Source organism: Fundulus heteroclitus, unplaced genomic scaffold (genome assembly GCF_011125445.2).
Source record: "Fundulus heteroclitus isolate FHET01 unplaced genomic scaffold, MU-UCD_Fhet_4.1 scaffold_41, whole genome shotgun sequence".
Classification (NCBI taxonomy): Eukaryota; Metazoa; Chordata; class Actinopteri; order Cyprinodontiformes; family Fundulidae; genus Fundulus; species Fundulus heteroclitus.
In genome coordinates, this window is record NW_023396824.1 from 3,203,364 (window position 1) to 3,217,425 (window position 14,062).

At 47.4% G+C, this 14,062-nt stretch overlaps 1 protein-coding gene across 1 annotated transcript; it reads right to left on the reverse strand.

The window, feature by feature from the left end:
- Nucleotides 1-404: 404 nt before the first annotated feature.
- Nucleotides 405-12,629, reverse strand: LOC105923219. The gene is made up of 8 exons (XM_036131156.1): nt 12,452-12,629; nt 12,172-12,336; nt 11,010-11,435; nt 9,032-9,625; nt 8,555-8,954; nt 8,415-8,483; nt 2,481-2,555; nt 405-2,398 (listed from the first exon to the last, which is right to left on the reverse strand). Exons 3-8 carry the CDS (start codon nt 11,427-11,429, stop codon nt 1,551-1,553), a joined length of 2,406 nt encoding a protein of 801 aa, XP_035987049.1. The 5' UTR covers nt 11,430-11,435; nt 12,172-12,336; nt 12,452-12,629; the 3' UTR covers nt 405-1,550.
- Between the last annotated feature and the right edge of the window lie 1,433 nt (nt 12,630-14,062).

The following is a 14,062-nucleotide window of genomic DNA, read 5'->3' on the forward strand; positions in this document are numbered from 1 at the left end:
AACTCTCATGGCCTTCACTACACCTGAGGAGACAGAAGCCCTGGCTAACGTTCTTTAGTCGGCCATTTTCTGCCTAATCCTGGCAGCAGAGGATACGACTCACTCTTCTCCTCACTGGACCGAGGTTCTCCACCCATCTGACCCAAACTTCTTCTTCCACTGCTGCTCTACGGGCCTGGAGCAATATTCAGAGTCCACGAAGCTTCAGGATCACGTTCCCCTCTAAGCCTAACCAGACTGGATCTGTTTTATCTGTCTAGATGTTTAGATGAAATGTTTCTGGTGCCTCCAGGTCTCCCTGGTAAAATAAAGGTAAAATAAAAATGCAGAACCAAACATCTGAAACCATCGGACCTCAGAACCTGAACTTCACCGCAGCTTTAATAAAACACTTAAACAGGAAGTAGAAGAAATTATTTATTACAATATAAAGTTTATCTGAAGCCCAACAATAAGCACCAATCTGTCCGTTCGGCACCAGAACCTCTATCCAACTGGATCAGGTGGCAGGTCCAGCACCGATGGTACCTGACAGAACCCAGTAAAGTCCAGCCAGGTTCTCTGGGTTTAAAGCCGATTCAAACAGGAGAAGCTGCCCTGGTCCAGTAGAAGGTTCTGGTGGATGAACCCCTCGGGTCTCTGACTAGAAGTTCTCTTCATATCCCGCTTCATATTAAACAGAACCTTTCCTGGTGAAACAGAAGTGCTGCAGGATGAGGAGCCACTGGTTCTGATTCTCTGCTTTAAATAATGATTGGACTGAATTAATCTAGAACCGTTCTGGTTCTACCGACCAGCTGGGACACCGGGTCCACGTTCTCCTAAAAGCTCAGTTAATGTTTATTAGTGAGCCCATTTGGTTCCTGTCTTGGTCACGGCGGGTCAGAACAATCCATCCGGAAACTCCAGAGTGGGTCACACTAGTAGAAGAACCTGGCACAGAACCGGGACACCCAGGATCTAAGACCTGCTTCTCCAGTTAGGTGGTTCTGGTGCTGCTGGGACAACCTGAGACCCGGTAAAGAAACAGACGAGTCCAACTTCAGGAACCAGGGCTGAGGTGATCAAACTTTGACCCAAAGGGTTCCGAGTAGAGACGTCTGGACCTCCCTACTGAAGCTCCTACCCCCCCCCCCCCCCCCCTCCCCACCCACACCCTCTGGACCAACCAGAACCTTTCATCAAGCTCACCAGAACTCAGTGATGGATTAAGACTGACTGAAGGTTCTAAAGGAACCGGTCAGGATCTGCAGAACATCTGAGGCGGGATCAGAACCCAAGTGACAGTGGTTCTGATGGTTCTCTGGACCTGAGACCTGTAATTATGACTCAGACCATTACTACCAGCAGAGTTCTTCACCAAAGTTCTGGTCCAGTTCTGGTGCCTGAAGAGTCAGAGAACCTCGCCCTGACGTTATGCTGGATCTGGTTTCCCTGCAGGTTCAGACAAACCAAAAGAACCAGAGCAGAACCCAACAGAACTGAGGCTACAGTCTGAGACGGAGGTGGTCTCTTCAGAACCGGACCTGAGACCAAACAGGGCCTGTCCATCAGAACTGGACGTGACCAGAGAGTGGACCCGGTGGCGGTCCGATTGATGCAACTTCCTGGACGAGGTTCCGGCCCATGGGCCTGTTTAGCTGGTAGTTCTGAACCAGAACCTCGTCGGTCCAGTCAGTTCTGGTCAGCAGCGGTTCTATGTGGTGGCCCAGGGCCCGGTGCAGGACCGGGTACTGAGCGATAGGAGGTTCCCGGTCCAACAGAACCTGTCCGTGAGCTCGGAGAGGTCCGTCTGGTTCGTACGATGGGACCGGCAACATAGAGGTGTCCGGGTTCTGCAGCTGCTGGTTCTGGTGGTCCATCTGGACCTCACAGGGCTCCTGGTGGTCTAGTCTGGTGTGGAAGAATTGCTTCTTATTGGGACACTCCTGGTTCTGCTGGTCCTGCTGCTTCTTCTGGTTCCGAATGGCATTCTGGACCTGGTGGTTCATCTGGACCTGGTGTTGTGGCGTCTTCTGGTACTGAGAGTTCTGATGGTTCTGTTCCACCTGGGTCTGCTTGTGCTGGTTTGGATCGGGGTGTTTCTTCTGCTGGTCCAGTTGGGCCTGACAGGTCTGGGGGCGCGGCTTGTTCTGGTTCTGGTTCTGTTGAGCCTCCTCCTGGTCCATCATGGCGTGGAACTGCTGCTTCTTCTGGCTCTGGATCTGGTTGTGGACCTGGTTCTTGATGTCCTTCCAGTGTCTGCCCCTGAGGACGGGTTCCTGGTCCAGACAGCGCTGGCACACCTGCTTGCCCGGTACCGTCTGCAGCAGAACATGGACCCCCAGGTGCCTCCAGATGGCGTCCTTCTCTGCAGAGGACCAGGGCCGGCGCCGGACCTTCCTGGGGGAACCGGGAACTGGAAGACCAACAGACAGAGGAGACCTTCAGAGACCAAAGACCAGATGGACCTGCTGAGGTTCTACTGGACCGTGACCCACCTGGGAGGAGGCCCGGCGGTCTGGACTCTGGAGGAACCAAGGTGACCTCAGGTGTGTTCCCCGACTTGGAGCGAGCTGCAGGAAGACACAGATCCGTCAGATTATGAGTAGAACCCAGAGACCAAAGCGCTGAACCATGGCAGAACCTCCATGCAGACCCGGCAGCATGGGCGGCCATTGGGGGGCCGTGCCCGCCCTGGACTGGAAGCTGTTTTTTATTTTTTTTTTCAGTTTTTTAACCTCGGAGTGGCCATCGCTCTGTTAGTACTATCTTTGATGTGTCATACAATTCCACCAATCAAATCAATGACTAAAGGCAACATGCTAGCCAATCACAGCTGGAGAGGGGCGGGTCTCTGGGTCAGACATTCAGCCTTCAGAGACGCTGCAGCTCGGCTGTGGTCACCGTCAGTGTTGGTAGGGATGGATATTCGCTCTGATTACCAAATAATTACACCAAGAGACAAAGAAGCAAAGTAGAGCTTTAAGCAGGGATATTAATTTCTGTTTGAAACGTCAGCATTGAAGTCAACACTAGAGTAAAAATTCACACTGGCATGTTCTAACACATCAGAACATGCCAGTAGCACACAACTGTTTTCTGGGGAAAACCTGGTCTGATCCGGAGAGACGGCATCCATCCTACTTTGGATGGTGCTGCTCTTCTTTCTAGGAATCTGGCCGGATTTATTAGTTCTCCTAAATGCTGACAATCCAGGGTCCAGACCAGGAAGCAGAGCCGTAGTTTAACACACCTCTCTGCAGCTTCTGTACTGTTACCCACCCATTATCCTATTGAGACGGTGTCTTTCCCACGGCCAAAACTAAACAGATCAAAAACTGATCTAAAAGGAACAAATCATAAAAACCTAATAAAAATCAATACGGTTCACCTTGAACCTAAAAATAAAACAATTAAATGTGGTCTATTAAATATAAGGTCTCTCCCTCCAAAGACTTTGTTAGTTAACAAATTGATTTCTGATAAACAGATTGATTTGTTTTGTCTCACAGAAACCTGGCTACAAGAGGACTACGTTAGTATAAATGAGTCAACTCCCTCCAATTATTCAAATTTCCACATTCCCAGATCTGTGGGAAGAGGAGGAGGAGTGGCAACCATCTTTCAGTCTGATTTATTAATTAGTCCCAGGCCAATTAATACCTACAGTTCTTTTGAACATTTAACCCTCAGTTTCCCTCATCCAAACTGCAAAGCAATAAAACCTCTTCTGTTTGTTGTTTTGTATCGTCCACCAGGCCCTTACACTCAGTTTTTGGATGAGTTGTCAGATTTCTTATCTGATTTGGTGTTAAATACTGATAAGGTTATTATAGTGGGTGATTTTAACATCCATGTTGACACTGAATGTGATAACCTTAGTGTAGCCTTTAAAACTATCCTAGATTCAATTGGTTTTGCTCAAAATGTGCATAAACCGACTCACTCTTGGCTCCATACTTTAGACCTTGTTCTGACATATGGCATTGATTGTGAAGAATTAACAGTATTCTCTCACAACCCTGTCCTGTCTGATCATTTTTTAATAACATTTGAGTTTAATCTAACTGAGTTCTCCACCCCCAAAAGAGGGTTCCATTATAGTAGATCTTTATCGGATAATGCTGTATCAAAACTTAAAGAGTCTGTCCCCTTTTTAATATCCTCCGTATTGCAGAAATACCCTGTAGATGGCAGCAATGTTGTTTCTTCCAATTCACAAATAGATGTCTTTGTAAACGGTATGACTTTGTCATTGCGTTCTGCATTAGACAATGTAGCTCCCTTGAAAAAGAAGGTGATTATTCACAGGAAGCTGGCTCCTTGGTTTAATTCAGAGCTGCGTTCCTTGAAGCACAATGTTAGGAAATTGGAGAGAAACTGGCGCTCTGCACACCAAGAGGAATCCTACTTAATCTGGAAGAACAGTCTATTGTTGTATAACAAGACCCTCTGCAGAGTTAGAGCAGCATATTTTTCATCATTAATTGAGGAGAATAAGAATAATCCTAGATTTCTCTTCAGTACAGTTGCCAAACTTACCCAGAGCCACAGCTCTGTTGATCCATCCATTCCCTTAGCTCTTAGCAGTAATGATTTTATGGGATTCTTCATAAATAAAATTGATTCCATTAAAAATAAAATAATTGGCATCCTCCCAAACATGATTACCTCATCCTCAGTAAGTGAGGCAGCGTTGGAGGAATCTTTAGAACCTGCACAGTGTCTGAACTGTTTAAAAGCAGTAGAGCTTTCTGAGCTATCTAAAATTTTAGCTTCATCTAAACCTTCTACCTGTATGTTAGACCCAATCCCAACCGAGTTGTTTAAGGAGGTATTCCCTCTGATCAGTGGTCCTATTTTAGACATGATTAATCTATCCTTGGTAAATGGATATGTACCACAGGCTTTTAAAGTAGCTGTTATTAAACCTTTACTTAAGAAACCATCTCTTGATCAAGATGAGTTAGTAAATTACAGACCTATATCTAATCTTCTTTTCTTATCTAAAATTCTTGAGAAAGTAGTTGCTAATCAACTATGTGAACATTTACAAAGTAATGACCTACTTGAGGAGTTTCAGTCAGGCTTCATCATAGCACTCAAACAGCTCTGGTGAAGGTCACTAATGATATTCTCATGGCCTCAGATAATGGACTTGTGTCTATACTTGTCCTGTTAGATCTCAGTGCTGCGTTTGATACAGTTGATCACAATATTCTCCTACAAAGACTTGAGCATACTGTAGGGATTAAGGGGAAAGCATTAGGCTGGTTTAAATCTTATCTGTTGGACAGATTCCAGTTTGTTCATGTTAATAATAAATCTTCCTCAAACTCTAGGGTCACTTGTGGAGTACCACAGGGTTCAGTCCTTGGACCAATTCTCTTTACTATATATATGCTTCCGATTGGCAAAATTATCAGACAGCATGGGATTAATTTCCACTGTTATGCTGATGATACTCAGCTATATTTATCCATAAATCCTGATGAATCCAATCAGTTACTTCGACTGCAGTCATGTCTTGATGACATCAAAAGCTGGATGACTTTAAATTTCCTGCATCTAAATTCTGACAAGACAGAAGTTATAATCTTTGGACCAGAGTCCTCAAAAAAATAAAGTTCTTAATCAATCACTTAATCTGGATGGCATTAACTTGGCCTCTGGTAATAAAGTTAAAAATCTTGGTGTTATTTTCGACCAAGACATGTCATTTAAATCCCATATTAAACATGTTTCCAGAGTTTCCTTTTTTCACCTCAGGAATATCGCCAAAATTAGAAACATTCTGTCCAGGAGTGATGCTGAAAAACTAGTCCATGCATTTGTTACTTCAAGGCTGGACTATTGTAATTCTTTACTATCAGGAAGTCCACAAAATGCAGTTCAAAGTCTTCAGCTGATCCAAAATGCTGCAGCAAGAGTTCTGATGAAAATCAACAAGAGGGATCATATTTCTCCAATTTTAGCTTCCCTTCATTGGCTTCCTGTTAAATCAAGAATAGAATTTAAAATTCTTCTTCTAACGTATAAAGCCCTTAATAATCAAGCTCCATCATATATCAGAGCTCTGATTACCCCGTATGTTCCTAACAGAGCACTTCGCTCTCAGACTGCAGGTCTGCTGCTGGTTCCTAGAGTCTCTAAAAGTAGAATGGGAGGCAGATCCTTTAGCTATCAGGCTCCTCTCCTGTGGAACCAACTCCCAGTTTTGGTCCGTGAGGCAGACACCCTGTCTACTTTTAAGACTAATCTTAAAACTTTCCTTTTTGACAAAGCTTCTAGTCAGAGTGGCTCATGTTACCCTGAGCTACCTCTATAGTTATGCTGCTATAGGCTTAGGCTGCTGGAGGACATCAGGGTCTAAACTTTCTCACTCTACTGATTTCTACTGTTCTTCAGTCTACTGTTCTCCAGATTTGCATTGTATTACATTGAAATGACTGTCGTCATTTCAGCTTTTAACTTTCTGTTCTCTCTCTTTTTCTTCATAGTAGGTACACCTGGTCTGGCGTTCTGTTAACTGTGACATCATCCAGAGAAGACGGCTCACCCGCTACTACCATCTAATGTAGAACAGATTACTAGATCAATGTGTGCTTCTGTGCTTTTTTGTTTCTCTTGTTGTGTCTCTGTTCTGTCTTCTGTAACCCCAGTCGGTCGAGGCAGATGACCGTTCATACTGAGCTCGGTTCTGCCGGAGGTTTTCCTTCCCGTTAATGGGGAGTTTTTCTTCCCACTGTCGCTTCATGCTTGCTCAGTATGAGGGATTGCAGCAAAGCCATGGACAATGCAGACGACTCTCCCTGTGGCTCTACGGTTCCCCAGGAGTGAATGCTGCTTGTCGGGACTTTGATGCAATCAACTGGTTTCCTTATATAGGACATTTTTGACCAATCTGTATAATCTGACCCAATCTGTATAATATGATTGAACTTGACTTTGTAAAGTGCCTTGAGATGACATGTTTCATGATTTGGCGCTATATAAATAGAATTGAATTGAATTGAATTGAACTGCACTGAAGCAAAGAAAAAAAACTTTTATCAATAGCTTCCCAACATGAGTAATAAATCTACCTTAATATAAACTTAATTTATCTTATAGAGCTCAATCAAACATTTCTCTTTCACAGCCATGAAATATTTTTATCAGTAGAACTCAACCCCTCTAGGGGGATTTACATTGACCAATACAATTTCATAGTGACACTTGATTAACTATTATTCTTTTCTTGTTTTATTATAACAATCAATATTATTCATTATAACTATTATTCATTAATGCTGTCAGATTCGACTCATTTAAAAAATAAATTGACCAGTAAAATCAGTTCAATGAGATGGCATTTTATTAAAAGGGTTTTAGTTTTCTTCCAGACATGAACAACTATTTTGATATATATTTTGTTATTAATTCTTTCTAAAAGCCCAACAAATGTCATAAAAAGCTTCCAAATGTTCACAACCTGCCCATAAGCTATTTTAGTTCCAGCTTAATGTGTTCAAAAGAAGCTTAATTCTGTGGGAACCTGCCTAATTTGGTAACACTGAATACACTATTTATTTTTGTTTGTTACATTTTTTAGATTTTCTGATTTTATTGAAAGTTTCTTTCTCGGCGCTGTAGTCACAGAGCCACTGTTCAGCCTGAAGCCCCCCCCCTTTAATTTGTTTCTGCAGCCGGGTCTGCCTCCATGAGACAGAGGAGAACCAAACCCAGAACCTAGAACCCAGAACACTAGACGACTGGAACCAAATCAGACCCTCAGGGTGAAGGTCTCCTCTACCTTCAGCCTGGTTCAGGTGAGCTCAGAGGAGGAACCTGAGGAACCTGAAGGAACCTGAGGGAACCTGAGGAACCTAAGGGAACCTGAAGGAACCTGAGGAACCCGAAGGAACCTGAAGGAACCTTAAAGAACCTGAGGCTTTTCATGTCTTTTTCCTGTGAAACAACCTCAGGACACCAGGCAGGTTCTGTTGGTGGTTTTAAAGCTACGTTAAAGATCTACTAATTTATTCTGTGTTACTAGCAGTTAAATTTATTCTTCTGTTGGTTTATCTGTTTTTATCTATTTTATCTGTTTGGTTTTTATTTGGGTTATTATGGGAAACTATTATGGGTTATATTGGCTTTTGGTGGTTCAGCTCTTTGTATGGGTTTATAAATAAAGTTATAATAATAATAATAATAATAATAATAATAATAATAATAATAATAATAATAATTATTATTATTATTATTATTATTATTATTAATTTTTATTATTATTATTATTATTATTATTGTTATTATTATTATTATTATGATGCAGTAACTGAGGTACTTTTTAGGGAGAAGTAACTAGTAACTATAGTTACTTTATAAAGTAAGTCCACCCTGGTCGACAGCAGGGAGAGGAACCACTGACCAGAGTCAGAACTCACCATCGGGTCTGGGGTTCTTGTCGGTTCTGGGCTGACCCGGTTGTTTTTTGGGTCCGTCTCCTCCCTCTGCTGCAGACAGAAAGCGTCGGTCAGTCCTGTGATGCGGTTCTCTGACCCTGCTCATAGGTGCTGGTTCTTACCAGGGTCCGGGTCGGGGTTCTGCAGGCCCAGGTGGTCCCACTCCCGGCCCAGCATGTGGTAGAAGTCGGTGGTTCTGGCCGCGGCCTCCCAGTCTCCGTCCTGCAGACTCTCCCCGATGGCGATCTCGCAGACGGACTTCAGGGTGGTCTTCACCGCCAGCGGGGGCCGGCTCCACCGGTACCCGGCGGCCTTCCTGGCGGCAGACAGAGCCAGGCTGAGCCGACCCGGTACCAGCAGGTCCTGCAGGTTCTGGACGTCCGGGTCCAGAGACTTGGCGGCCAGCAGCAGGCGGCCCAGCTCCCGCAGCTTCTGGCTGACGTACTCGTAGCTCCGCCGGCTGCCGTCGCGGCTCCCCATCAGCTTGTTGCCGTACTTACAGATCAGCCAGTCGGACTTCACCTGGGGAGAAAGGGGGAGGAGTTAGAGAGAGGGGCGGGGCCAGAGACAGGTAAACCCAGCAGGGGGAGGGGCGGGACCTCGTAGGACACGTTGTCCTGGTTCATGCGGTGCAAGATCTCACTGCAGCTCTCTGAGGCGCCGCTGGAGATGGGCAGCAGGCGGGACGCTGCGGCCTGGACCCGGCTCCTCTTCTTAGGCTGGTTCTGTCCTGGGTTCTGGTTCTGATCCACACCGGGCTCAGAACTGAGGGTCTGGCTGTCTTTGTGCTCAGAGCTGTGGTTTGGAGCCTCTTCAGAGGTCTCTGCAGCTGGATCCTTGGCCTCTGAGGGGGGAGCGTCTACGGGGGGAGCGTCTACGGCGGGATCGTCTACGGCGGTGTCCGCGGCGACGGCGGTGTCCACGGCGACGGCGGTGTCCACGGCGACGGCGGTCTCCGCGCCGTCGGCGGTGTCCGTGGCGACGGCGGTGTCCGTGGCGACGGCGGTGTCCGTGGCAACGGCGACGTCCACAGCGTCGGTGGCGAGCTTCTTCCGACACGACACCTGATGCCTCCAGAGGTCGGCCCGCAGGAAGAAGCCCAGGCAGAGCGGGCAGGGCAGGTAGTTCCTGGCATCCACCTCCTCTGAGGGCTGCCGCCACGGGACGATCTCACCGCATCCCTGCCGGATCACCTGAGGGACACACGCTGACAGGTCAAAGGTCAACAGAGAAGGTCTAAATGTTCAACCTGGACCAGGAAACACCAGACATCGTAGAACCACTAGAAGGTTCTGGTCCTCTGAACCCAGACAGCGAGCAGCAGGAGGTTCTGATTCTGTTAGTTCTCTATATGCCAGCCTGAGAGTTAGAAAATAGACCCCAGAACCTCATGAGGGCTGGTGTTCTGGAGCGGGTCGGTACCGGGTCGCAGCATCAAGTCTGGTCCGGAGAAAGGAAGATTTATCCAGACCAGTAAACACGGCGCTGCCATGATCTAAAGGCTCGTTCTCTCTGTTCCAGCTTCAGGTGTTCTGGATCAGAATGTTCTTAAAGGGACAGAAACAGGAACCAGGCAGAGATTTTACCTTTGGGTCAGAACCCAGAGAAGAACCGGACATTTCACCAAGATGTCTGGTGCTGGACTGAGGAGGTGGAGCCTGACTGACGTCTGTGTGACGTTCAGGAGGAGATCTGGGCGGACCGACTCGCGCAGCGGGGTGGGGTGGGGGGGGGGGGGGGTTTACGACACGTTTTCTGCGGACCGGCTCGCGGAGCGGGGGTATCCATGTGTTTTTTCCCTGCCATTCACGCACGCGCAAAAGCAACAACAACAAACCGCGTGTTAACGTCACTTTTTTTTTTTTTTGTGGAATGTTGGCGTGGCGGTAGCGTGAGTTTGGCGTGGCGGCCGCCACGCCAAGATAGCACTGCGGGAAACCCTGATATATATATATATATATATATATATATATATATATATATATATATATATATATATATATATATATATATTTACAACATTCCATTCCACACAAGGTAGTATAATATATACATATATATTACATATAAACGATAAATAAACTCAAAGAACTTGGCATTGGACGGTAACCCAACTGAACACTTTTACACACGGTTCGATAGGAAATATGATTTCAGATTTTAAACAGGAACTGCTAACTACCACCAAGCCAACCACTTGTTTTTCCTTCCAAATGTGGTAAAGATCTTTAAATATTGCAAAGTTCAAACTAGCCCTGGACCAGACAACATATCCGGCCGTCTGCTGTCCTGCTGTGCAGAGCAGCTTGGCCTGATTTCTAAACACATTTTAAATTTGTCTATGGCCCTTCAGACGGTTCCTGATCTATGGAAACAATCCATAATAGTTCCTATAGTGAAAAATAACCACCCAAAGACCCTGAATGACTTCAGGTCCATAATCCTCACTTCTCTTGTAATGAAGTCTTTGAAAAGCTGGTCAAAAAGAACATTATCCTGAGAACCAATCACCTGATAGACCCCATGCAATCTGCATCCTCCAGGAGGTCCCAGAAACATCTCCTGACGTAGACCCACCTCGATGTTGTGCAGGTAGTTGCCTCTGCAGCGCAGGTGTTCCAGCAGCAGGTGGCGCTGCTTGGACCCGGTGGGCAGGGCGCCGGCAGCCATCACTTCCTGCTGGTCGGCGTGCTTCCTGAGGAGGTGGCGGGAGATCTTGACCTGCGGACGGCGGCAGAACACGCAGTAGTGCTTCTTGTCCCAGCGCCGCTTCCCGCCCCACGTCCTCTTCACCGTCACGCCCTCCTCCGCCTCCTGGCCCCGCCTCTTCAGCTTCTGGCCCCGCCTCTTCTCCGCCAGGCCCCGCCTCTTTCCTCTCTGGACTCTCCTCCCTACGGGCCGGCGCCGGGCCTGGCTGGACGCGGCTTTAGGCTGGACCTCGGCCTGGCTCACCGGGGCTACGTCAGCATCCTCCTCCATGGCAACAGCGGTCTCCATGACGACCTGAGCATCACACAGGGACACAGGTAACCAGGTTAACCCCAGAACCCCAGCATCGACCACAGAACCCCAGAACTGACTCCAGAACCTCGGGTCTGACCACAGAACCCCAGAACTGACCCCAGAACCCCGGGTCTGACCCCACAATACTGGATCTGACCCCAGAACCCCAGAACTTACCCCAGAACCCCAGATCTGACCCCAGAACCCCAGAACCGACCCCAGAACCCTAGAACTGACTCCAGATCTGACCACAGAACCCACCACAGAACCCCGGATCTGACCCCAGAACCGACCACAGAACCCCGGATCTGACCCCAGAACCCCAGAACTGACTCCAGAACCTCGGGTCTGACCACAGAACCCCAGAACTGACCCCAGAACCCCAGATCTGACCCCAGAACCCCAGAACCAACCACAGAACCCCAGAACTGACCCCAGAACCCCAGAACTGACTCCAGAACCCCAGATCTGACCCCAGAACTGACCCCAGAACCCCGGATCGGTACCAAAGACAACGGTGTGAGCGGACCTCAGGATAGTTCATATGCTGCTGCTACATTAAACAGGAAATGGTGGAATAATCTGCAGTTCTGACCCAAACACCTGCACAGGTGAAACCTGCACAGGTGAAAGCAGCACCAACAACAAAATAAAAAAGAACCAAATCTATTCACTAAGTAAAACTAAAGCAAAGATAAAAACAGATAAAAACTTAAATTCAGACAAACTGTTGAACCTGCAGCCGGTGATCAGAACCTGTGGTTCTGATGTCCTCTGGAGAGCTGGTACCAACGTGCAGGTCTGGGTTCTGGGTGCCGATGTGTCGGGCTTCGTACCAGGTTCTGCTCTGTGACCCATAAAAACCCAACAGAACCTGGAACTGGGTCTGGTACCGCCGGGACTGTAAAATATGACGTTTAGTCAATGGAGTCCGCCCCAATGCTCGTTTCCTCTCTTCCTCTCTAGAACCGGACCTTAACCCGAACCGCCCCGATCAGAACCGTGTCTGGACTGACCCACACAGATGCAGGTGTGACGGGGACCAGCGAACCCGGTTCGGCCGCAGATGGAACCAGAACCTGGACCTGTCCGGTAACGGAACCAGGCTGACAGCAGCTAGACGGAGCCGCAGCTGAGGACCCACAGAGGGAGGGACCGAACCTAACAGAACCCAACAGAACCAAACAGAACCATCCTTACCTTAGGAACGACTCCGAACTCTTCTTCTTTGTTTTGTCAGCTCTTCTTCTTCTCCTGTAGCGCCGGTGCTGTGCTGCCCTCTGCTGGACCGGTTCCGACAGGTGATCCTGCAGTTCTGCCAGGTTCTGCTCCCCAGCGTCTCTCTGCAGCTGAGCCTCCCGGTTCTGGCATAGTGGAACTGGTTCAGAACCTGACAGAACCTGCTGGGAACATCTGGGCCAGGTGTCAGCTGGTGAGTCCAGCAGAGCTGGAGTTCTGGATCACTGGGTCAGTCTGGGTCAGTTTTCAGTCAGTTTTGGGTCAGTCTGGTTCAGTTTTGGGTCAGTCTGGGTCAGTTTTGGGTCAGTCTGGGTCAGTTTTGGGTCAGTCTGGGTCAGTCAGAGTGAGTTTTGGGTCAGTCTGGGTCAGTTTTGGGTCAGTTTTGGGTCAGTCTGGTTCAGTTTTGGGTCAGTCTGGGTCAGTCAGAGTGAGTTTTAGGTCAGTCTGGGTCAGTCAGAGTGAGTTTTGGGTCAGTCTGGGTCAGTTTTGGGTCAGTTTTGGGTCAGTCTGGTTCAGTTTTGGGTCAGTCTGGGTCAGTCAGAGTCAGTCTGGGTCTGTCTGGGTCAGTCTGGGTCAGTCTGGGTCAGTTTTCAGTCAGTTTTGGGTCAATCTGGGTCAGTCAGAGCCAGTTTTGGGTCCGTTTTGGGTCAATCTGGGTCAGTCTGGGTCAATCTGGGTCCGTTTTGGGTCAGTCAGAGCCAATTTTGGGTCAGTCCGGGTCAGTACCTCAGGTCATAATGAGGAGTACGTGGTGTAAAGGTGGACCAGCGTTTATTATTCTTAAAGTGAGACTCTCCTCTAAACAGAACTACGTCTACAGAGGATTCATCTATTTAACATAATTAAACTGATTTTACATGGAAATTAGTTTTACTGGCCATTTCCTCCAGTTATGTAAGAATGCGCAAATATCCATTAATGTTGCAAAATAATATTTATATTAGTTATCATTTAATGATTTTAATGTTATCAAAGATATTTTTAAGTATTAAAAAGCATCAAACAGGCAGTCAGATCCAAAGACTCTTCACTGTAACACAAACTCTGCCTGTCCTGACAGAAAAGTCGTGTTCTGTCTGCAGTAAAACTAAAGGCTGTCCTCATTGATCTCACAATGGAGAAATTATCTTCTGCATCCTAACCCATAACCCTGGGGAGCAGTGGGCTGCCATGTGCCCCGCCTGGGGACCAGTGTGGGGTTAAGGGTCTTGCTCAGGGACCCAGAGTGCAGGCACTGGGGATTGGTACTTGCAACCTTGTCAGAGCGCGCTGCTCTAACCACTAGACCACCTCTCCTCCAAAGACCTGGACATGAGCCATAGTAGCCGTAGTAGCCGTAGTAGCCATAGTAGCCGTAGTAGCCACAGTAGCCATAGTAGCCATAGTAG